This window comes from Schistocerca piceifrons, chromosome 1 (assembly GCF_021461385.2).
Source record: "Schistocerca piceifrons isolate TAMUIC-IGC-003096 chromosome 1, iqSchPice1.1, whole genome shotgun sequence".
Classification (NCBI taxonomy): Eukaryota; Metazoa; Arthropoda; class Insecta; order Orthoptera; family Acrididae; genus Schistocerca; species Schistocerca piceifrons.
The window spans coordinates 957,203,906-957,230,308 of NC_060138.1; the positions used below are offsets into that span (position 1 = coordinate 957,203,906).

A 26,403-nucleotide genomic window follows, 5' to 3' on the forward strand; every position below is an offset into this window, starting at 1 on the left:
TGACAACTTTCAGAATTATGTGATTTGTCGTGTAATCGAAATGGTTCGGACTTCTTTTTGTACTGACGTGGAAGACCTCATACTTTCCTTATTGATACACAGTTTCTATTTTTCGAATGATTCAGATATCGTGTCTAATTCAAGTTGGAATTGGTTTTGGTATCTGCAAAGAATCTAAGAGTGCTGCTCAGATATTCTCCTAAATCGTAAATTACGAACTGCAGTGGGCCTATAACACATCCTTGGGGAACCCTGAATATCAATTCTATTGCACTCCATGATTATCCTCCGATTACCACGTGCAATAGGCATTCTGAGAGGAAATCACGGCGCGAAATGTATCAACAAGTTTAAGTTATCCCATATTGCAGAACACTGCATTATTTGGTTGGAATATCTGTCTCCCAGTAAACATCGTAATATTTTGAGGTTTGGCAGATCTTAGCTAAAAGTCAATTAGTCAAAAGGATTACAGTATGTCGCTTCCAGACGTATCATTGTCTTCGCCTATAAAATTGGATGAGTATTTGGTATCGATCGCGGCTCTCTAGGAAGTACAATAATGACTCGCGTCTGGGTCTTTATTTCCACTTTGATCTTCCTATGCCATCTCTTCATTGCGATGAGATGGGCTTGAAGCCTTCGAACGTTAGCTGTATCGTGACAGTCACTGGTGAGAGTGGCTGTATCGTCTGCATATTGGGCAGTCATTGCACTGTCCGTGCACGGGATGTCATTCACATCCTATGATCCATTGCACACCAATTATATCGTGTAACTAAACTCCCTTTACAAATTTTCACTACCTGCAGTGGGAAGAAGGACGGTTAAATTTAGCATAAGACTTCATGTTCGGAAATATGTTCGGAAACGCGCCGTCTTCCCGCTAGATGCAAAATACCACGATTCACGATGCTCCCTGGCTTCCGCTGCTCATCGTCTAGGTCCGCTTATAGGTAGGACTCGAGAAGACGAGCATCGGCGTCAGCACTGATATGGTACCTCCGTACCGTGTTCCAGTACAGATGATCAACACTCCATTGTCGTCCAGCATCCGCCGCAGCCGCAACGCATGCCAATAGGTATTCTTCCGGTGCCTCAGGGTTTCGTAAATGAAGGATTTCATGTGGCGCCACAGGTAACAGTCTCGTGGGTTCATGTCAGGAAGCCGTGCAGTACAAGCTGTGGGGATGCTGTTGCCCAAATAGATGCAGATGATCTCGGACAACACATGAAACTTGAGGTGGTGCGCCAATGTGCTGGAAGCGCATGTTTTGATGCACATGCAGTGGAAAAACTTCCAAAAGTCCATGCAGTACGCAGTCAAGGAATCGCATGTACGTGGCACCCATGTGTGGAAGAAAGTGTGGCCCAATAACTTGTCCATCCAGGAACACTACCCAAATGTTAAGACCGTATCGTTCCTATAATCCCATGACTGTTGCGGGTACTGAGATCATCTTCCCTGGTGAACACGATTTTATCAGTGAACAGGATCCGTCATGGGAGTTGAGTTCGTGCACGCAACAGTGCAAGAACCAACTCCAAAAGTGGGCTCGTGGCGCAAAATCCTGTCGCTACATTGAGTGGTGTACCTTCTTGGGAGATGCTGTGGGTGTAGTTACTGCTCATGCAGTAAGCGTCATACAGGTTGGTGTTCCATATTGTGTCTTCCCGCTATGTTCCTGGACTTCGTCGTCGCCTCCTCTTGCACTGCACCGAGTGCGGCCTCTTCAGACTCGGCAGTGCTGCACAACCGGGAAGAATCACATTCGGCTCTCCTATTAGTGAATGTACCCGTGTCCGAGGCCTGCTGATACGCCACACCAAAGAGGTAGTGCAAAGGCGTCTGATGTTGTGGAAAATGCTCCACATACATCTGACCGGTAGTTCACGCATTGCAGCGAGATTTACTAGGCAATAACATCTTGACGGTGTTTGCTGCAGACGGTCAACAGCAACACACTAAAAATGAAATACTTTTACTGCTTGCATTTTGGATTGTAGTGAAAAATTACTTCTGTACAATAGTACACTATAAACGAAGACCACAAGCACAACAGCAGGTACAAACATCTATTGGTGGCACAGTATGACAATAAGGCTCAAGCACAGCAGCAGGTACGTTTACATCTACATCTACATCCATACTCCGGAAGCCACCTGACGGTGTGTGGCGGAGGGTACTTTGAGTACCTCTGTCGATTCTCCCTTCTATTCCAGTCTCGCATTGTTCGTGGATAGAAAGAGTGTCGGTATGCCTCCGTGTGGGCTCTAATCTCTCTGATTTTATCCTCATGGTCTCTTCGCGAGATATACGTAGGAGGGAGCAATATACTGCTTGACTCTTCCGTTAAGGTATGTTCTCGAAACTTCAACAGAAGCTCGTACCGAGCTACTGTAAGGAAGCGCGCTGCTCTCCGATGGATCTTCTCCATCTCTTCTATCAACACTTTCTGGTACGGATACCACACTGGTGAGCAATATTCAAGCAGTGGACGAACAAGTGTACTGTAACGTACTTCCTTTGTTTTCGGATTGCATTTCCTTAGGATTCTTCCAATGAACTTCAGTCTGGAATCTGCTTTACCGAATATCAACTTTATATGATAATTCCATTTTAAATCACTCCTAGTACCTACTCCCAGATAATTTGTGGAGTTAACTGCTTCCAGTTGTTGACCTGCTATATTGTAGGTAAATGATAAAAGATCTTTCTTTCTATGTATTCGGTGCACACTACACTTGTCTACATTGAGATTCAATTGCCATTCCCTGCACCATGCGTCAATTCGCTGCAGATCCTCCTGCATTTCAGTACAATTTTCCATTGATACAACCTTTCGATATACTACAGCATCATCCGCAAAAAGCCTCAGTGAACTTCTGATGTTATCCACAAGGTCACTTACATATAATGTGAATAGCAACGGTCTTACGACACTTCCCTGCGGCACACCTGAAATCACTCTTACTTCGGAAGACTTCTCTCCATTGAGAATGACATGCTGCGTTCTGTTATCTAGGAACTCTTCAATCGAATCACACAATTGGTCTGATAGTCCATATGCTCTTACTTTGTTCATTAAACGACTGTGGGGAACTGTATCGAACGCCTTGCAGAAGTCAAGAAACACGGCATCTACCTGGGAACCCGTTTCTATGGCCCTCTGAGTCTCGTGGACGAATAGCGCGAGGTGGGCTTCACACGATCGTCTTTCTCAAAACCCATGCTGATTCCTACAGAGTAGATTTCTAGTCTCCAGAAAAGTCATTATACTCGAACATAATACGTGTTCCAAAATTCTACAACTGATCGACGTTAGAGATATACGTATATAGTTCTGCATATCTGTTCTACGTCCCTTCTTGAAAACGGGGATGACCTGTGAACTTTTCCAATCTTTTGGATCGCTACGCTCTTCTAGAGACCTACGGTACACCGCTGCAAGAAGGGGGGCAAGTTCCTTCGCGTACTCTGTGTAAAATCGAACTGGTATCCCATCAGGTCCGGCGGCCTTTCCTCTTTTGAGCGATTTTAATTGTTTTTCTATCCCTCTGTCATCTATTTCGATATCTACCATTTTGTCATCTGTGCGACAGTCTAGAGAAGGAACTACAGTGCAGTCTTCCTCTGTGAAACAGCTTTGGAAAAAGACATTTAGTACTTCGGCCTTTAGTCTGTTATCCCCTGCTACAGTACTATTTTGGTCACATAGTGTCTGGACATTTTGTTTTGATCCACCTACCGCTTTGACATAAGACCAAAACAAGTACAAACCTGTCTGGACAGATCACAAAATCAAATGAAAACCCTCTAAAACTACTTTGTGGGTGAATGACGTACGTAATGCTCTATTCGGTGGCGCTGAAAATGCTAGAATTTTTTACGTATGTTGTGGTATTTTGCGTCTAGCTGCGTTACGATACGTGTGTTACTGTCCTAAACTTAACTGTCTTGCTCCACATTACAATTCCTCAACCCCTGTAAAGATGCCTTAGTTATAACTTGTACACACTGTCTTACATGGTAGTATGTGGTGGACAACATTTTACTGTCGAGTCACCATTGTGTCAGTGGCAAATGTCTACCACTGAATCGTTTACGTACAACCTAAAGATATGTGAGTGTATGGAATTGCGCTCACTTCTAGGTGTTTAACATACAAGTGGTTACCATTGGTCCAGACATTCATGGGCTATTCCTGCCACTAAATAAGCGAGGTCGAAGATCCCGCGACGAACGCCAACAGCGAGCACGTCAAGGAGTGGTAACGAAAACCTCGAAAGTTTTATAGAATAGAAATTATATTGGGTTGGATGAATACTGAATTAGTGCCCGCAGCTCGTGGTCGTGCGGTAACGTTCTCGCTTCCCGCGCCCGGGTTCCCGGGTTCGATTCCCGGCGGGGTCAGGGATTTTCTCTGCCTCGTGATGGCTGGGTGTTGTGTGATGTCCTGAGGTTAGTTACGTTTAAGTAGTTCTAAGTTCTAGGGGACTGATGACCATAGATGTTAAGTCCCATAGTACTCAGAGCCATTTGAACCATTCTTGAACTGAATTAGTAAAACGAATAAATGAAAATGAAATATGTGTCACGTATGTCAAGAACAAGACATTATAAGCTGTAATAGTGCATCAGGACAGTAGAAATAAGACTGACTAAAAAATTCTTTACTTTTTAAATTCTTTGTAGCCTTTCAGTTCTATTGTTACAACCAAACTTTTTCGGATAGTGAATGGCTTAGCACATCGACAAAGTCATAGGCACCAAAGTGACAGTACCACAATTAGGAATGTCTCAGCCACCGAACCGTGGTATGCCGCAGGTGTTCGGCCGCGCACTGGTGTCGTTCAGCATCGGCGGCTCCGAGTTCCCGGGGCGGCCGCTGAGCTTCACGTACATGCCGGACCTGGCGCTGGAGAACGCGCGCACCGTCACCATCCGGCTTCACAGCCGCGTCGGCCGCTTCGTCCGGCTGCGACTCTTCTTCGCCGCCCGCTGGATCATGATCAGCGAGGTCTCTTTCGAATCTGGTGGGTAATCAGAGTGGACGATTTTTATTTCTTCGGATAATTGCATAGAAGTCTGTTACACTGAAATTCAACCACGTTGTAATGATTTCGTTTTATATAGTTCCAGTGTTCGGAAATTTCACTGAGGAACTCGATATCGATTACGGCGACGAGGAAATTGTTTTGGATTCCAGAGAGGTCGTTGAGCCAGTCAGCAACATAGAAACAAGTAAGTATTTTCATATTTAATTTGTAATTAATTTTATGTGAATCTTCATTCCTTTCCGGTGCAATGACTGCTCCATTAAATTTGGGTCGTGCAGCCGCATAAACTCCACCTGCTATTCTAAAATTTCGGCTGACGTTGGAATCAGGTAGTTTGCAGATACGAGTGCTAATGGCCATGTATGTGGTGTAGTCCCTTGGTAAAGATAAATTACAATATTTTTTTAAACCATCTAAATTCCATCCTCCGACGAATCTAGTGTACAACGTAAATCTAAATGGAAGGATGCCTTCCATTTCCAGATGTTTTGGTTAGCTGCAAAAAGGGTGGCGCTTTGGGACAAGCATGTGGAGTTCTATTTACCTGCAAATAGCTGCCGTCACCCTTCCCAGACAATGAGTGTTGTCAGAACTTTGGTTCACTGAGCACACGTCTTTGCTGACGAGAACAGTTTGCAGGATGAGCTTCTACACTTAGAGATTTAGAAGCTGGTGAGTATTCCCCCACACAAGATAGGAAAGGGCAACCGATAAAAATGAAGATGGACCTAAGGAATGCAGACGAAGAAATAGAAAGATATAAAGCTAGGTCTTTTGTGCCATATGTGGAAAGCCTATCTTCAAAAATGTGGCGGATTGTCAGGAAGCACCAAGTAAAAGTGATTTTTCGTTCCCCCCCCCCCCCCCCCCTCCCCTCCGAACAAAGCAACAATTTCGGGTTCCGTTAAAGATGAGTCGATGCTCCGGAGGGATGCGGTTTACAAGATTCACTTCCAGTGCGATTTTTCATACATCGAACAGACGACTCGAGCAGTTCGTGACAGCCGCACGGAACACTTTAGGTGCCCCTAGTACTTACAGCCCATTAAATTGACTTTGCACAGTACCGCATCGACATCGGTCACTCTATGCTGTACGAAAATGTCGAAATTCTAGTGTCCACTTAACCTTCTTTTTTGGACTTAATGCTGAAAGAAGCAGCTGCAAGAATTTGATGAAGAATTTAATAATTAAAGATAGTAGTTTCAGCTTGGAAAAGTCATGGAAGCCGACAATTTCTTTAATAAACTTGCAAAGCAGTTGCGACAGCGCAGCTCTTAATGATACACTGACTTTCCAGTGTGGCTCGTTCCCTGTAACGACGGATTCATGCAGACTTATATGCCACCGATATACGTCTCTGTTGCTCGAGTATTTGTGGCCGCATGCGCAGTGCAGCAATACGCTGGTTGGAAAGGACGGAGCGTATGCTGTAGCATCAGTCGTTCGGCTCACTCTGAACGTGTGCGAATGACATTAGAAGAAGAAGTGAAATTTACACTGTTGTACGCCGAAATTTGATGGTGCATGCCATTAAATGTTTTTTAATAGTCGGACATTACCGTACCATGGATTATGATAGCATCTTTCTTGCTATGTTGCAGGTCATAAGTGGTTATATTTACCGCAATATCATTTCTTTTGCAGACGAAGTAAGAAAACAAATTAAAGTAATAAAGTGTCCCTCTAATAACGAATATAAATGTCATCCGGTCTACAAATTAAAAGTAGTATCGTATGAATTTCTGCAGTAAAGGTATATACACGTTTACGTGTGATAAGTTCTTGGGCAGACATCAAAAATGCAAACATCCTGTGATGTACACCAGTTGCGAAGTCAAAAGATTCTTTTAAATAATAAGTGCTATGAAACGAGATAGATATGGACTCGTTATCCTTAGCGTTTTATGGATAAAAATCTTATTATTAAACAGTCATCTCAGTTGAACTAATTTTAATTGAATTGTTTTGCATCACTTCTTAATCACTGTATTTATTTATTTATTTAATTATTACGTTTATCCACTCTCTTCATGTAATCGTCTTCAGGCCGTCGCAGACATAACATGTTACAAATAACGGACAATAGCATCGTTTATGTTTTCTGTGAAATTTTCCTGTGATGTGGAGCTTCTTACAGCTCTAAACCATATTAATGGGGAAGATGTTTTTCTATGTTTGGTTGGCTCTAAGCACTATGGGACTTAACTTCTTAGGTCATCAGTCCCCTAGAACTTAGAACTACTTAAACCGAACCAACCTAAGGACATCACACACATCCATGCCCGAGGCAGGATTCGAACCTTCGACCGTAGCAGTCACGCGGTTCCAAACTGAAGCACCTAGAACCGCACGGCCACAACGGCCGGCTTTTCTGTGTTGGGTGTCACGTTACAAACTGTAACTTCTCGTATTATAAGGGCCGATCAAAAAAGATCCCTTTCGAAGGCCACACTGAGCCCTTACCTGCATGTCGATGCTTATAGACCAGTATTGGAGTGTCGCAGGGTTGCATATACGCTGCATACTCTAATAGCAAATATACGTACTTCAACGTCTCGATGAGAGTGATAATAGTTTCCTCGATCGCCTCGTTTTCGCTCTCTTCACCTACCAAACAACCTTTCTCCATTTAGCTGCTCAAATCCCCCTTCATAGGTGTATTCACGGATGTTTTCATAATCCACTTGTTCACAGCCAGAAATCGGTATTCCAAACGAGAAAAGTCATCCTAATTATAACAGGATGCATCAAGCTTAATTGTTTTTCGAAAATTAGCCGAAATGCACTCTGGCAACACACAATCTCATTACCCGGAACTTGTGGTATTTTCTATAACATTAGATTAGCAGTATTTGTTAACCTATGTAGGATACGTACCATCCATACACTGGTCGCTGAGTTTGGGACTATTGCCTATAAATTACCGAACTGAATCGAAAAAAAAAAAAAAAAATTACGTTTCGCAGTACGCTGCTGTTGTGTCCGTGAGAGAAAGCAGATAATGCTGAATTGCAGAGGTTGCTTTACATACCAGTTTTACATACTGTCATGTATATCAGCAAAAGATTAATGGCCGTGTAGACGTGCTTACAAGCTATTGATGGACCCCGGCGCGGATGCAGTGCCATTTATCACTGTGCGTCGCATCTGACAGTCGCGGTGACAGCCGAGGTGGACGTCGGCGAAGGAGGCCACGTGGAGGTGGTGATCGGCGTGCTGACGGCGGTGATGCTGCTGCTGCTCGTCGTCTTCGTGGTGATCCTGGCGCTCAGCAGGAGGCACAAGATGCAGGCCGGCTCCTCCCCCACGCTGCTCAGGAACCCCTTCAGCGGAGTCACCCTCAACATGAAGGTGAGCCGTTAGTGCTAATATCGCCATTTTACATTCACACAAAGTGGCAGCTTACATTCATTTATTACCACCCAACGCATTCCGGGCTCTTGTTGCAACAGATCTTTACATGTCGGGTGTGCTCGGGCAAAAACATTTTCAACAAGTACGAGTCCTTATGGTGTGGACAATTCCCTTATTACAGTGCATTGGTGAGTACTGACTTACCTTAATACTCGTATTTACGTGATATGCTTTTATCTTCAACACTAATTAAGAACTTTCAGTGATTCACGTGTTACGAGTGTATATTCCAAAACAGCCACGTTGCGCCTTGTATTATAATCTATATACAGCTTGCCCAGAAAACTAAGGCAGATATGGTAACACTGATGCGAGAAAACGCAGATCTATTAGTAACTGACGTCGTCAGGCGATGTGACATCACACCAGAAAAGTTAGCCATGATTAATGAGTGTCACACACGTTTAATTTGAATTTTTATAAACAAGTTACCTAATTTATTTGGAGAAAGCGTGATATGACCCATGTCAGACAGATACCACTTCAGTTGTTTTCGATAAGCAACTATGAACTGATGTGTACCTTTTCCTGATAGAAGCATGATGTAACCAACACAACCATTGAATAAACTGATACATATATATCAGTGAGTTATTTCTTCGACAGATACCGCTACTCCAAAGACGGTTATTCGTCTCCATATCCACATCTTCAATGTAAGTATCGATACCTCAGTAAATGGCAGATGACTAATAAGTAAAGACCGAAACGCTGTTACCTTTACAACAAAAAGACCTCATGATTCGCTTAGGGAAAGATAATTGTAGTGGGAATTTTTCTGCTTTACTTCCGAGTACAAGTGGCATACTTTCTTCTTTTTTGTCTGAAGGTCATACAGCCAAAGATGTATACTTCAGCAGCCACTCTACACAAAGGTAATTAGTCATTTTATTTTGTCATTCTACAATGTGATGATAATGTTCTTAACTCTTAAATAATACGTATTAGATAAGAGAATACTTTCGACCGACCTTATAGCTTGTGCTGATTCGTACAGTAGTGAGCGAGAATTTATTTTTCCGAAAACCTGAGCTGATTTGCACCATAAATTTCAATTAAAGTTTGTGTCTTAGTTTGGTGCAACTGTATTTTTGTGTAATATTTTGCACTTGGCATTGTGGTCGTGAGAAAGATTCGCTAATAACTTACTTGAGAATGTTTTCTGTTTCTTTTGTATAGTTTTCTCTTGAGAACGGATGACGAGGTTTGCCACTATCCTAATTTTTTATTGCACTATGTGATGTAAGTGTATCCTGAATAAATTGGTAGTTTCGTTTGCAGATAGTGTCTTGTTTATGTGATATTACTGTTTACAATCAGACACAAACCTCAAAATTATGGTAAGTGTTGAAAATACCATCTATTCAGCCTACCGCGCCAGATTCATTGTGTCCCACAAGACAGGCGTGTCGTAGGTTGTGCCTAGATAACTCATTCTGTAAGAACATTGCCGAAGACCAGGTGGAGTTCCTGTTTGGAGTTCCGGAGTGCCAGCAGTTTTAATTTGCCTGGAAGTTTAAAAAGAGAGCGCACTCTGTTTGACTGACACATTCATTGCGGATAATGTCGTATTGATATTCCCTGAATATTTATAACTGCCAGACTTACAATACGGCCTTTCGAGGTAATTAATTGTTAATCTGTTGAGAGTGGCCCAGGGGCTAAAATCAGTTGTGAGAATGAATTCGTTTTTATGTAACTTTAAGTGATATTTAATCAAATTGTTGACGAAAATTACAGATATCCTCTGTCTAATTCGATAAACACACTGGAAAAACAAGATCAACATTTTCCTGCATGTCAATTGCATCCTATGAGACCCCAGAATCATCTTCAATGAGTGCAAGACTTTTAGTGTTGCAGTTCATTTTAGAATTACGAGAGAAACGATAATCGTCAGAATTTAATCACTGTGATTAAAGGTGCGTACCTGGGCTATAAAAGACAGTTTAGCGCAATTAAAAATAATCGTATAAACGAAACACAGCCTCAAGCATGGATGATGTGCTACAGACAGGTCTCACCGAATTCTTACTGATGTCTATCAAATATCGTTCACATTCGTACTTGGACGAAGCTTTTGGTAGTCGGTAACACTTTCCGGTGGTATATTGATCACTGACGGCGTATCTTCACCCTGTACGGTAGGGCACCTACATGTGCAGGATTGAGAAATATTTCTGGCACACAATGTCCCTCTAACTGATCTCTGGAAGCTTTTCACAGTAGAGCACTCGTTCTGGTATCATGCAACCATTTAGTTGTCGTAACGAAGCGATATGTGGAAGAGAACAAACATATTGCAAGTGTACATTTGCTCGATGATCGTCTTTCAGGTACATTTGTAACATGAATGCCTTCTAGGGAGGCACGACTAACAGTGTCGGTACGGTCGTAGGACAGTAAACAACGACACAGCTACGGAGCGCACTATTTTGTACTGCCGAACATTGTCAACCCCACGAGTTATTCCATCATATTTGATTTATCTCATGTGTTACACATCTAAAATTACCCCGACCGTCCCCACGAACATCCGGGTCCAGGTAAGATAGTACCATTTAGTTCCACCATGTGTGATGGCTCTACATCTACATCTACATCTACATGGTTACTTTGCAATTCACACTTAAGTGCCTGGCAGAGGGTTCATCCACCAATTTTCATACTACTTTTCTACCATCCCTGTCTCGAATGGCGCGTGGGAAAAAGGAACACTTATATCTTTCCGTTCGAGCTCTGATTTCTCTTATTTTATTATGATGATCATTTCTCCGTACGTAGGTGGGTGTCAACAATATATTTTCGCATTCGGAAGAGAATGTTGGTGATTGAAATTTCGTAAATAGATCTCGCCGCAAGGAAAACCGCCTTTTTTCAGTGACTGCCATCCCAACTCGCGTATCATATCAGTGACACTTACCCCTCTTACGCGATAACTCGAAACGAGCTGCCCTTCTTTGCACTTTTTCGATGTCGTCTGTCAATCCCACCTCGTAAGGATCCCACACCGCGCAGAAATATTCCAGCACAGGTCACACCAATATTCAAGAAAGAATATAGGAGTAACCCATTGAATTACAGACCCATATCACTGACCTAAATTTGCAGTAGGATTTTGGAGCATATACTGTACCCGAACATTATGAATCATCCTGAATAAAATGACTTATTGATACATAACCAACACGGATTCAGAAAATATCGTTCTTGTGCAACACAGCTAGCTCCTTATTCCCATGAAGTAATGAATGGCGTCGTCAAGGGATCTCAGATCGATTTCATATACCTAGATTTCCAAAAGGCTTTTGATACCGTTCCTCAAAAGCGACTATTAGTCAAACTGCGTGGATATGTAGTATCGTCTCAGTTGTGTGGCTGGGTTCGTGATTTCCTCTCAGAAAGCTCACAATTCGTAGTGACAGGCTGTTTCTTTAGTGGGTTTTTCGCATCCTCTAAGTGTCCTGCCAACAAAACGCAGTCTTTGTTTCGCCCTCCCCACAATATTATCTATGGGGTCTTTCCAGTTTAAGTTGCTCATAATTGTAATTCCCAGGTATTTAGTCGAATTGACAGCCGTAAGATTGGTGCGATTTATTGTATGCCCAAAATTTATCGGATTTCTTTTAGTACCCATGTGGACGACATCGCACTTCTCTTTGTTTAGTGCTAATTGCAACTTGTCGCACCATACAGAAATTCTCTCTAGATCATTTTGTAATTGGAATGGATAGTCTGATGATTTTACTAGACGGTAAATTACAGCGTCATCTGCAAACAATCTAAGGAGACTCCTCAGATTATCACCTAGATCATTTATGTAAATCAGGAACAGCAGAGGGCCTATGACACTACCTTGCGGAACGCCAGATATCACTTCTCTTCTGCTCGATGATTTACCATCTATCACTACGAACTGTGACCTCTCTGAGAGGAAATCACGAGTCCCGTCACACAACTGAGACGATACTCCATATGCACGCAATTTGATTAATAGTCGTTTGTGAGGAACGGTATCAAAAGCATTCTGGAAGTCTAGGAATGTGAAATAGATCTGAGATCCCTTGTCGACAGCACTCATAATTTCGTGGGAATAAAGAGCTAGATGTGTTGCACAAGGACGATATTTTCTGAAACCGTGTTGGTTATTTATCAATCAGTCATTTTCTTCGAGGTGATTCGTAATGTTCGATTACAGTATATGCTCCAAAATCCTACTGCAAATTTAGGTCAGTGACATGAGCCTGTAATTCAATGGGTTACTCCTATTTCGTTTCTTGAATATTGCTGTGACCTGTGCTACTTTCCAGTCTTTAGGAACAGAACTATCGTCAGGTGAGCGGTTGGATATGATTGCTAAGAAAGGCGCTATTGTGTGTGCATACTCTGAAAGCAACCTGATTGGTATACCATCTGGACCGGAAGACTTACCTTTCTTAAGTGATTTGAGTTGTTTCACAACACCTGAGATATCTACTTTTACGTCACTCATGCTAAAAGCTGTTCGGGTTCTGGAATATTTACTTCGTCTTCTTTCGTGAAGGAATTACGGAAAACTGTATTTAGTAACTTCGCTTCAGTGGGATCATAATCGGTAACATTTCCATCGCTATTGCGCAGTAACGGTATTGACTGTTTTTTGCCACTGGTGTACTTTACATACGACCAGAATCTCTTTGGGTTTTCTACCATATTTTGAGGCAATGTTTCATTGTGGAGCCTATTAAAAGCATCTCGCATTGACGTCCGCACTAAATTTCGAGCTTCCGTGAAACTTAGCCAGTCTTGGAGATTTTGCTCCTGGAGAAACTACAGGGTTGTGCGCGAAATGTGTTACCAATTATTTCCATCACAATTTACGACGCACATTAGATATCCCGCTGGGATCTCTACAGCACTACCAGCAGAGCTTGGAAAAACAAATTAGTTACGAAATGACGTGTAATTCACGATACTGCCGCTAGGAGAATAGTAAGCAGCAATGGCTGACAATGGAAGATGACGACACAGCAACGATCGACGATTGTGTTACTTTTTCATGAAACGAAAAGCCTTGTTGTGACTCAGAGGCGTTTTCGACAACAGTTTAACACACGATGGGTCCCTTGCAAGAAGACCATCCACAGGTTGTACGATAAATTTGTACAGGAAGGAACAATATTGGAAGCGAAGCGACCTCGGCTTAAGCCTGTATGTTCGCCGGAGAATATTGAAGCGGTACGAGTTGCTGTACAGAGAAGTCCCGGGAAATCGTGTAGAAAGGCTGCAGTGCAACTGGGAATATCCATACGCTCCGTTCAACGCATTCTTAAAAGTGACCTCCATATGTACCCATGCAAGATGACCTGTGCACGGAAGCTCACTGAAGAACACAAGCAGCAGAGATTACTGTTCGCTCAGTGGGCGGAGGATAGGAAGAAACTCTCAACAGCGTTTGGTTTTTAGACGAGGCGCATTTTTATTTAGACGGTGTGGTTAACGAACAAAATATGCGCATTTGGGCCACTGAAAACCCACAAGTGGTTCATGAACGACAAAATTATGCTCCGAGGATTACAGCGTGGGCAGCAATTTCCAGTCACGGACTAATTGGACCCTTTTTCTTTGAAGAAACTGTGAACAGCGAGCGTTATTTGAGCATGCTTCGCAATAGCTTCATTCCACAGCTTCTTGCTACTGCCTTCCCCTCTAACACGAGGTGGTTCATGCAGGATGGAGCTAGTCCACATACTGCAAACACTGTGTTGGAGTTTTTGCTCGAGCATTTCGACATGCGGATCGTTTCACTCAGGTTTCCAGGTCGCTTCAATGACGGACAAAATTGGCCCCCCAGCAGTCCAAACCTCAATGCACGTGACTTTTTTCTTTGGGGGTACTTAAAGGAAAAAATTTCCCGAAACGTCCACGTGATTTAATGGAGCTCAGAAGACTTATTCTTCATGCTTGCAGTGAAATTACGTAAGACATCTGCCGTAGGGTAATCACTAACTTCAGTGTTCGTTCGAAGGAAGTTAGGAAACGAAATGGTGGACATATTGAGCATGTGCTCAGTTAGAACAAATCTACATGGACGGCTCTTCATTGTAGCATATGTTCCTTTCAGATTGTATTGACAATAAAGTTTGTATCCAAAATCAAAATGGTAACACATTTCGTGCTGCGCCACCCTGTAGTTCATACAGTGACTCAGTATTTGTCCGTCGGGCTGACAAGTGAGTATGCAGCAGTGTGACACAGCGCGCAGTGTTGCCTATAGCGTGGGCGCCGCCCGCCTGCCCGCAGGACCTGCTGCTGAGCCTGACGCCGGTGGCGAGCAGCGCAGTCCTTCCGCGAGACGCGCAGCACAGCCCAGACGTGCCGTCCGTCACACCGGACACCTCCAGCCGCAGCCGCTACTCCACGCTGCGCTCGCACGCCGGTAAGTACACAACTACTGGCCGCCTGATTTCGAAAAACAGCATCATCCTCACCCAAGGACAATGCAAAGTGTTCCTCTAACGACTTACAAGGGAACCTCCCCATCGCACACCCTTCAGATTTAGTTATAAGCTGACACAGTGGATAGGCCTTGAAAAACTGAACACAGATCAATCGAGAAAACAGGAAGAAGTTGTGTGGAACTATGAAAAAATTAAGAAAAATATACTAACTGAATAGTCCATGCGCTAGATAGCCAACATTAAGGATAATATGAGCTCAGGAGCGCCGTGGTCCCGTGGTTAGCGTGAGCAGCTGCGGAACGAGAGGTCCTTGGATCAAGTCTTCCCTCGAATAAAAAGTTTACTTTCTTTATTTTCGCAAAGTCATGATCTGTCCGTTCGTTCATTGACGTTTCTGTTCACTCTAATATGCTGTGTGTCTGTATTTAGCGACCGCGCCGCAAAACCGTGCGATTAGTAGACGAAATGACGCGCACTACAATGGGAACCGAAAACATATGATCGCAAGGTCATAGGACAACCGATTCCTCCACAGGAATACACGTCTGATATATTCTATACGACACTGGTGACGGCACGTGCGTCACATGACAGGAATATGTTGTCGACACACCTAACTTGTACACTTGGCGAATGGGTAAAAAGATTCTTCTACCTTGCCTGATTTAGGTTTTCTTGTGGATGTGATAAACACTCCCAAAAAAGTGATGAAAACATAAGAGTTTGTCACATAAACTGCATCAAATGAATGCAACAGTTTCACAGTCGCACAGTTTTCCCTGTGCTCTGTCAAAACATATATTTTTAATGTTTTCAAATTTTTCCGTGTGTAGACCGTGAAATCCTGCATATGTCCAAGCAAATCTGAACATTTCCTGGAATTTTGGAGAGCGAAGTAGATTGTGTGTGAGTACTTTGATAATAGTCTGAAAATAAAAATTAAACTTTTCACTCGGGGGAAGACTTCTCACGCTAACCACAGGACCACGGCACTCCTGAGCTTACATTATCCTTGATGTTGCATATCTTGCGCATGGACTACTCAGTTTGTATATTTTGCTTATTTTTTTCATAGTTCCACACAACTTCTTCCTGTTTTCTCGATTGATATGTATTCAGTTTTTCAGGGCCTATACACTGTGCCAATTTATAACTAAATCTGAGGGGAGTGCGATGGCGAGGTTCCCTTGTTAGTACCACTGTAAATTCTATAAAAAATTATTGCGATGACCCACCGATTTTTATCTGTACTTTTATAAAGTTCAGTAACACTTCCATTCCTAAATCCTTGGATACACCGCCCGTTCAAAAAGTTAGAAAGTGATTTTATTCCTGGCGTAAACATCGATAAGCCAAAACATTATGACCACTGCCCACCGTGAAGTTGGACGCCGTCTGGTGCCATTGCGTGCTCATGTCACGGTAACAAAAGTATGTAAGCGAAGCAGACACGGCCGGGAAATCACCCTAGCGAAGATATGAGCTGCAGATGGCTATACCCAATGAGATAAGTGACTTTGAGAAGGGCAAATTATTACTATGCAGAGCCTGCGAACGAGTACCTCGAAAACGGCGAAGCTGGTCGAATCTTCTCGCGCTACTTTAGTATGCATCTCCGGAAAGAGGTAGAAGGACAGTGAAACTACCACTAGGTGCTAAACGGTTTCATGATTCTTCACAGAATGTGGGGTTTGGAGGCTTGTCCACTATGAAAAGTGTGGGAGTTATAGATGTGTGCCACCTCTGCCGAAAGAGCGCAATGCTGGTGCATGCACAAGTGTTTTGGAGTTCACCGTTCATCGTACTCTGATGAACGTGGAGCATCGCAGTAGACCACTCCTACGTGTTCACATGTTGACCCAACAAAGTTGTCATTTAAAATAGCAGTGGGAACAGTACCATTGGGATTCGACCGTCGATCAGTAGAAAAATGTCGTCTCTTCGGGTAAACCACGTTTTTCCAACACTTTGTCGATGGTCGTCTCCACAAACGCCGTCATCGAGGCGAACGGGGCTCGGGGAGCTGTTTAATGCTATGGGAGACATTTTCCTGCGCTTCAGCGGGACTTGTGGTAGTAATTGAAAACTGACAGCTGCGGACCACCTACATCCCTTCGTGCTGGATGTCTTATACTTTCAGCAGTATAATCGTCCGTGCCTTGGAACCAGATACGTGCTGCAGTTCTTTCGGGAGAGTTATAGTGAAATAACGTTGATGTCTCAGCTAATACATTCGCCTCGTCTAAACCCTATGGACCCACATGGATCGCTATGGGGCGCCACCAACGCGTACTAAAATCAGCGGACTGTTATTTACGGGAAGTGCGTGACCTGTGCGTAGACGTATAATGCCAACCAACAAACTGTCGGATTCCTGATACGCAGAATCAGTGAAGTATATCGTTCCACAGCCGGTCAAACAAGCTATTAAGCAGGTGGTCGTAATGTTTTGGATAATCAGTGTAAGAGACGTCAGCGCAGTAACAACGGTGGCACCTGAACTAACAATTGTAAAGGACGGATGTGCATTCGACAAGTCAGTTGTGAACAGACAGTGTTACGTAGTGAATTTGCTCCTGCAGTGTGTCAAGGTTGTTATATCACAAATCACAACGGAGCAACAAACTGAACAACTCTACATCAAGTGTCCAAAAGAACCACCAGAACGTTTTGAAGAAGAGAAAAATGTGTGCGAAGTTTGTCTCACGCACTTTGACTCGGAAAGGAGAAAAGAACCGCTTACATCTGCCGCGTCTTCACTGAAATGTAAAACGTAGACAAATCTTTCTTGGAAAAAATCGTCATGGCTTATAGGACTTTGTTTTATTAATACCAACCTATCGCAAAACGTCAAAGTGAAGAATGAATCTCCTATGTTTCGGTAAGTCCTAAGAAGATATGTCCAACGAAGATGCGAATGTGACCTTCGAGCTGAACATCATTCCAAAGAAAGGCTTTTGTGCCAGATCCTTATGGTCCTACCAACGTTGTGTTCATTGCATATAATTGGGGGGTTGGGGGGGTGGGCATGAATGGGGAAGTTCGGCCGCCGAGTGCAAGTCTTATTGCAGTCGATGCCACATTGGGTGACTCGCGTGTCGGTGATGAGGATTAAATGATGGTGAGGACTACACAACACCCAGTCCACTAGCGGAGAACATCTCCAATCCAGAAGGGAATCGAAACCGGGCAAGGAAGGTAAGCACGTTACCATTCAACTAAGCAGGCGGACAATTGGGGGGGGGGGGGGGGGGAGACTATGCAGAACATTTGAAGACTTAAAACAACCAACCTAACTTTTATTTTCATTAACCCAGCGTCTAAACTTTATGGATTGACGGTTTATATCACTTGATTCAGACAGCTTGTCACACCTGATGACACTTTACTCAGGGATGCTGCCAGATAATATTAATAACTTGACACTACGTTTCAACAGACCAATTGACCGCTATCGTCAGCTAAGTGTGCTGATGCACAATATCGTCGGAACTGAGTTTCCAACAGAATCAGCAGCTCCTTCTACTCTGTGCCGGCCCACTTCGCGTTCCAAGCAGCAGTGGTGCTGTCCTCCTGCGCAAGTGAAGGACGAAGGCTGTTCGTAAAGTAACGTATGATCGGTCGCGTAATGGGGGCCACAGCAAAAATAAAAAAATGATTTATTTGCAAAAGTTATCTACATCTTCCAGTCACTTCTCTACATAGCCGTCACTCCGACTGAGATATTTGTCATAGCATTATACCAACATTCCAGTACCATTGTCATAGCGGGCAGCCGCCTGTGCTTTTCGCCAATTCTCTACGCTGATTTTCAGCTGTTGTGTATGCCAAAAAGTTTCTCCATAGCCAGTGGTTCATGTGAAAAGAATGAAAACCAGAGCGAGCCGAGTCCGGGTTGTGACCAAACACTTCCCACCGAAAACGCTGCAGGAGCGTCCCCTTCATCTGTGCAGCGTGCGCCCAAGAAGAACAGTCATGAAGAAGGAACTACAAGACAGTTACGTTATGTAGGGGTTGCATGAAATCAAGCAAGACAGTCAGAGGCGCTCGTAATTTGGGGGGGGGGGGGGGGGTGGAGACACTATTGCTCTGGTCATTGTGGGCTCAGAACTGAAAAGAGCGACGTGACGCGATCCACAGGCATGCTAGAGACGCTGTCCAACATACCTCTGCAAAGCTTCGTCAGATTTTTACTATAGTTTAAATTTCGCTATCGGTAGGATCTTGCGTTCCGAATAGTCTTCATAGTAGAAAAATGGCGTGAAGAAATAGGGAAATCAATGTATCGCTAGTGGAACACTAATTGAAAGAATCTGCTGGTCGAAATGAAGACCGTTGTTGTTTAATATCAGATAAAATGTGAACTTACTTAAACGGAAACCCTTATCCCTATTAATATTATTATCAGATAGTCCAGTCTCAATTGATTCCTTTAGAGCATATTCTCAGTAGCAGGAAGCAGAAGCGATTATTTGTGTCTGGTACGCTTTTCACTAAATATATTGGTTCAAAATGGTTCAAATGGCTCTGAGCACTATGGGACTCAACTGCTCAGGTCATTAGTCCCCTAGAACTTAGAACTAGTTAAACCTAACTAACCTAAGGACATCAAAAACATCCATGCCCGAGGCAGGATCCGAACCTGCGACCGTAGCGGTCTTGCGGTTCCAGACTGCAGCGCCTTTAACCGCACGGCCACTTCGGCCGGCCCAAATATATTGGAGCGGCAAGCTTGGACGAAGATACAATCTTCGTCATCGATTTAAATACTGAATTATTACAACTTAAATTTGCAATGAAAGAGCCAAGTAAAGCTGTTGTGTAACTTCTGATCATTTTAACACATGTCATGTCCTTAGGAGGAAGTCAAGAATTAGAGATATTGCAATGCAGTATTATTTTAACGTCAACGTATGAACAGGGCAAATTGAAAATAAAGATTTCAAACACGATGCAAGATGTGACATTAAACACGCACAGAATAAGAATACAGATGAAAGTCTAGGTGGGGCTGTAAACAGACACTAAAACCGAGGCGAATAGATCTTCGTCTGACAAAAGCTCAGTCACACAATCTTATTGGAGTGAATCATAGCTCGTAAATAAATAAGACATTAGGATTCAGGGAGCAGTGCTGAAAGGTTACAGTAGATTTGTGTGAATCAGAAATAACAGCATTATAAACGAACATCTATTCATTAGGACACTAAACGAATTCATTTAAACAACGAGTAGTAAAATTTTGTCTTTCGGTTAAAAATTAAAGGAGAAAAATTCAAGAATGTCTAAGGATAAAATGGATATGGTAACGAACATGAAGTGTAGGAGAAGTGTAGAAAAAAAAGAGGTTGTATCTTGAACTGGTTAGGTACCGAAAACAAGACATTCAAATAAGGAAGAGGCTGCTGTCCGTTGTAGAGAATGTACGATCTATTCTACAAAATATCAGTATCTTTGGCATTTGTATAACATGTAGCATATGTTGCCACCCATGTAGTTTATCGAAATCCTGACTATTTTTACCTGGAGTATTTTTAAATCTAGTGTATCGTACTAAACATCCACCCACCACAGACGATTTAGACATTTATAACTATTTACGTGTTTCCAATCTTGCAACTGACCGCCACAAAAACTAGTTGCACTAATGCAGTTCGCTTGTTGTTCCATCTTGTTCGATTCACGGATGCACTATTTAACGACTCTATCACAACAGTTCCATTTCGCTGATCATTTCGGCTGCAAATCTAAATATTTTCTCTAATGAAATTATAACCTTTTATGAAAGCCTTTGATATTAGCTATTCCATCATTTAGGTTGTATTTCCTTTTCCCAGTTCATAATGCACAATTCCCCCCCCCCCCCCCCCCCCCACACCTACTCTTTTCTTTATCCCTGCCAAAAGCGAAAAGTTCCTCATAATTACACGTCAGAGAGCAGAAATGACTGTGAGCAGTAGATTCTCTGCGTTGTCGAGCCTCTTTGAAAGTCGATTAATATGGCTATTAGCAGTTTACTTCGTCACATAGTACAGTGATATGGCGTATGTTGATGTAATACGTTATTCGCACTTGTTTCAAACATTATAGGCGGAAAAGAGTGTTTGTTCATAGAAGCATTAGCATGTCCTTTTTAAAACCTGTCTATTATTACAGTAATTTTGGAATAGGGAAAGACTTATCAAATACTCTATACTTTTCTCTTTTCTTATTCCATTCGCGCGTATTTATTAGGAAGGGGGTGTTTGTTCATTCATTACAGCGTAGCAACTGTTTCCTTTAATGTTACAGTCATTTACTTAAACTTACATGAAAGAATGCAATATTTATCAGGACTCGTACTGGAACCTAAAATTTAGACTTTCAAGATATCTGTGACGCTAGCAGTCTTTATAGTTATCCCTAATATCGAAGTTAGTTGTACATTACCGTGGCCGTTTCGTGTGAATCATTCGTACAAACATCTAACAGATACCAAAAATGAATATGAATTCCATTCTAATAAATAACTTCCCAAAATTTTTCAAACCAACTGTTCAACAAGCGAATAGAGCCACGGAGGACGACAGTTCAATCCCTCGCAGGGGCATCATGATTTAGGTTTTCCGTGATTTCCCTAAATCGCTTCAGGCAAATGCCGGGATGGTTCCTTTGACAGGGCACGGCCGACTTCCTTCCCCATCCTTCCCTAATCCGATTGGACCGATGACCTCGCTGTTTGCCTCCTCCCCCAAATCAATCCAATCCAATCCAGAGCCATGGAAACACATCTGTCTATTTGCCTCCGTATGAGCCGTCATTTCTCGTATCTTATCTTTGTAGTCCTCACGCGAAATGTGTGTTGGTGCCAGAAGAATCGTTCAGCAGTCATATTCAGCTGCCGGTTCCCTAAATTTTGTCATTAACATTCCCCGAAAAGGACTTTGCCTTCCCTCCAAGGATTCCCATTTCATTTTTCAAAGCACCTCCGTGATGGTTGTTGTTCGAATCTATCGGTAACAAATCCAGCAACCCACCACTGAATTGCTTCGACGTTTTCCTTTAATCTGATCTTGTACGGATCTCAAAGAATGAAAAAGTACTCAACAATATCTCACACTATCGTCTTATATGCGCCCCCTTTGCGGATGAACCGTGTTTATCGTAAAATACTACAACAAATCGAAGCGAACCAATTAACTTCCCTACTACAATCCTTGCATGCTGTTTCCATTTCATATCGCTTTGCAACGCTACTCCCAGATAGTTAAACGGTGTGACTATGTAAGCGGTGTACTACTAATCCTGCATTCTTACGTTTTTCTATATTTAGAACTTCCTGCCATTCATCACACAAACTAGAAATTTTATCCAAGTTATGTTGTATCATCTTACAGTCACCTCTACACATTACAGTACACAGCAACATCATTAGAAAACAACCGAAGATTGCTGTCCACATAGTCCACTAAATAATTTACTCATGTAGTAAACAATACCGGCCGCGAGGGTTTAGCCGAGCGGTCTTAGGCGCTGCAGTCATGGACTGTGCGGCTGATGCCGACGGAGGTTCGAGTCCTCCCTCGGGCTTGGGTGAGTGTGTTTGTCCTTAGGATGATTTAGGTTAAGTAGGGTGTAAGCTTAGGAACCGATGACCTTAGCAGTTAAGTCCCGTAAGATTACACACACATTTGAACATTTGAAACAATGGCGGTCCTGTCTCAATTTCCTGAAACACTTCTGACGATACCCTCGTCTCTGTCGAACACTCGATATCAAGAACAACATATAGGATATTTTTTGCTTAAGGAGTCTTCAAGTCACTCACATATCTGGGAACATATCCCATACGTTCAGACCTTCGTTAACAGCGGCAATCGGGCACCGTGTCAAGTGCTTTCCGGAGAACTAGAAATGTGGAATCTGCCTGTTGCCCTTCATGCATAGTTCGAAGAGTGTAATGTCAGTAAAGGGCAAGCTGAGTTACGTACGAGCGATGTTTTTTGAGCCTATCATGATTCGTGGACATAAACTTCCAAGAAAATTGATTATGTTCAAACTGAGAATACGTTCAAAGATTTTGCAGCAAACAGATGTTCGGTATATTGGTCGTAATTTTCCGCGTCAGTTCTTTTGCCCTTCTTATAATTATACAGGAGTCACCTGCGGTTTATTCTAGTCCCTTGGGAGTTCGCGCTGAGCGAGAGACTGACGATAAATGCAAGCTAGGCAGGGGACCATTGCCGTAGCCTACTCTGTGTGAAACTGAATTGGGATTCCATACGGACCTGGCAACTTATTTCTTGCAAACTCTGTCAGTTGTGGCTCTACGCCAGGGATGCTTATTACTACGTCGCCAAACGGGACTCTGTTCCATGGTCAAGCGACAGTATGTTCGTATGAATACTTATATGCGAAATTTAAAAGCAGCTTTCGTTTTCTTATCTTCATCTATCACAGCACCCAACGAGTGAGTGGATGGAAGCCTTAGATCGCAATCAATGATTTTACATAAGACTATAATTTTCTCCGGTTCTCTGCGAGCTCTTTTGCTGAGGTATGACGGCGGTAGATGTATGCTTCGGGCACAGATCTTTTCAGAGACGCACGAATCACTACTACTCTTTGCGTGTCGTCATCTGCGCGCTCTGTTTTGAACCGAAAGTGCAACGGTCTCTGCTTCCTCAGCATTTTACGGATTTCGTTGTTGAACCACGGTGGGTCTTTTCCGTCTTTATACCACTAATTAGGCACATGGTTGTCCAGACCACGAAATACGATGTGGTTAAACCCTGCCCATATTTCCCTAGGTCCATCTTAATTGAAACTTCACTCTCTAAATGCGATGCTAAGAAATTAGTCTCTGTTCTTTGTAACAAGAGCACTCCCCTTGCCCTGTTGACCAGTTTATTAACAATCGTAGCCGCAGTTCTTATAACGCCATCGTGATCACTACTCCCCGTCTCTACACTGAAGTTCTCCGTTGGAAATCTCGTAGTGACATTTCTTTTCAGTTGGCATAAATTTGTGTGGTAGTTGCTTCTTAGATTGGTAGAAATAAATATCAGTAGATACTTGATGCTAGGCGTCATTCGAGTGAATGCTCAATGGTGGTAGAATAAAAACAAGAGATGCGACTTTTTCTCGTCTATTACCGCTTACGTCCGGGAACCGCTTCGCAAATGAAGACTCAGACAGAACCGTTGATGATGTGTTTAATAACGTATTTTTTCTGCTCTACCCGGAAAATTCTTTCCCAGTCAACGAATTTTTTCGAATCCAGTAGGGGTTTCCTCTGAACGAATGTGTAACGAACCATAATCGCATAGCCCAACCATCAGACATGTAGAAGTCCAACAGATTGAAGCGGACTACTGCTGCCAGATGGCTCGTGCCGGGAACCAAAAAGATTTAATATGGTATTGCAGTGCCAGTGTCGATAAGAAAAACGATGCAATGTTCCTTCTGACGTGCATGCGTGTCTGAAGGAACATGTATTGTAGCGACTAGTGCAGATATGAAATATATGAACTGCTTGCGAATATCAAGGGAATGGCGACACTTAAAATTTTTGCTGGACTGGGGCTCGAACCCGGAGTTTACTTCCTCACCGCCTAAGCCTTCACGTAATTAGCTTGTATCAGTATGTACATGCCCAATGAAGACCGTAAACTAGCTTTTGTTACACTAGGATTTTTAATTAACGCTACATTATGGCCCTACAGATTTCAAAAGGGTGTTGGAATGGTGACATTGTAATTTAATTTTGTGACCAGTTGAGATACTTTTGTAATGCAAGATAAAGTTACCATAACTTCTATTATTTACTATAAATCGTCACACAAGACGTTCGCAGCCCGTGGTCTAGTAGATGGCTTTGCTGCCTCTGGATCACGCAGATCCAGGTTCGATTCCCGGCCGGGTTGGGGATTTTCTCTGTCCGGGGATTGGTATTTGTTTTGTGCTCCTCCTCCTCCTCTTCCTCATCATTATTCGTGACTGTAGCTAGATTGGACGGTGTAATAATTGGACTGTGAGAAAAATGGGACTTTTCACGGGCGCTGATGACCTTGTAGTCGAGCGCTCCACAAACCAAGTATCATCATCATCGTCACAAAAGACGAGTGCAGTACTTGCATTAAAGTATAACACGAACATTCTATTCACTGACGAATTATCAAAAGAATATGAAACAGTTACAAGCAATTAAGGTTGGTGGAGATTCAAGACAATGAACCGATAGGTATTTTACTACATTATTAGAACGCTGATTCGTTTCCACGATCTGAAGACAGTGACTGCCAAAATTTGAGTTCCTAAAACAATATATGTAAGAAGGGTGCCTTCCTCCTACTTATCACTCCAACGTTTATTGAGTACATTGTGACCAATACACGCCGGAGCCCACTGCAGATCTTACCAATCTCTTAACAGCTTCGTTGTGTTGTCCGCCAGTGCTGCTGTCAGGAGCCACTGTATCGGTTACATTGCTTGTGAATGCCGAAAAGCTACCTGATGCAAACTTTACATCATGCTGCACTTGGAGTTGCAAAGTGAAATGACTACTTCTCACACCGAATCCTGTGAGCTGAATTTTCAGTGTTCTCTCACTAGCAGTGGACGGAGTTTCTTCCTTAGTTCCTCCTGTCTTCCCTTGTCAAAGTCACCTCTTCTTCTAGAGCCAGAGCTAGCTAGCCTCTCACGACCTGTCATCTAATGACAAGTGTCAGTTCTCCTGGAGCGTCCTCCTACTTCTCAGTAATTTTCCTAAATTATTACGTCACTCCAGGCTGACCAAAGAAATTACATACTTTTTACCCTCACAGGCCTACAGCTAAGGAAAGGAACTTGTTTCGGCTCTCTCTTGTCAGTGCCAGTACTTCAGATGGGCGCGCTATTGTATTACAGCGCGTTATTTCCTATGACCCTCCAATATATATAGGGTGTCCCATTTATCTTGACCACCTGAAATAACTGTTTGTCCAGATGCAAATTACAAAATGTTTCAAGGAAATGTTCTTTAGCCGTCAGAGGACGTCAATCAGCATGATTACATCCGTCGTTGCTTTGTTTTTTTACAAAGATATGAAAAGCGCTATCACTTTTTTAAATGGCACTATGTATTTCTTATTCGGCAGTTCATTTTCTCTACTAAAGACCTATTGAAAAATTCATAGCAGAGTACAATTCACTGAAACGCAACGTTATTAATTACATAATACAAACTGACTTTGAGCCCTTGATCACAAACTTGTCTACTTGCTGGAGTTGTCAGAAAACAAATGAAAACCAAGTGAAAACATAACACAAAATTGACTTTGACGCTCTGGTACCATTGCCCTGTAGTAGAACATTCAAAGGTGCTCATTGTGGTGACCCTGAACACCGATACACTGGGGCACTCATTGAATGAAAATATTATTTAGTGCTTCTAGTGTTGCCTGCTGAAGAGAATTACAAGCAAGGACGATACGTTCCTGCATGTCCTCTGGAGTTGTTGGAATAT

At 42.8% G+C, this 26,403-nt stretch overlaps 1 protein-coding gene across 1 annotated transcript in view; it reads left to right on the top strand.

Moving 5' to 3' along the window:
• LOC124776806 (discoidin domain-containing receptor tyrosine kinase B-like) overlaps positions 1-26,403 on the top strand; it is a 458,663-nt gene that overhangs the window by 373,644 nt on the left and 58,616 nt on the right. The window contains exons 7-10 of the mRNA XM_047251959.1: positions 4,830-5,037; positions 5,138-5,245; positions 8,219-8,415; positions 14,761-14,896. Of these exons, the coding sequence (XP_047107915.1) occupies positions 4,830-5,037; positions 5,138-5,245; positions 8,219-8,415; positions 14,761-14,896 (649 nt within the window). The remainder of the gene's footprint in view (positions 1-4,829; positions 5,038-5,137; positions 5,246-8,218; positions 8,416-14,760; positions 14,897-26,403) is intronic.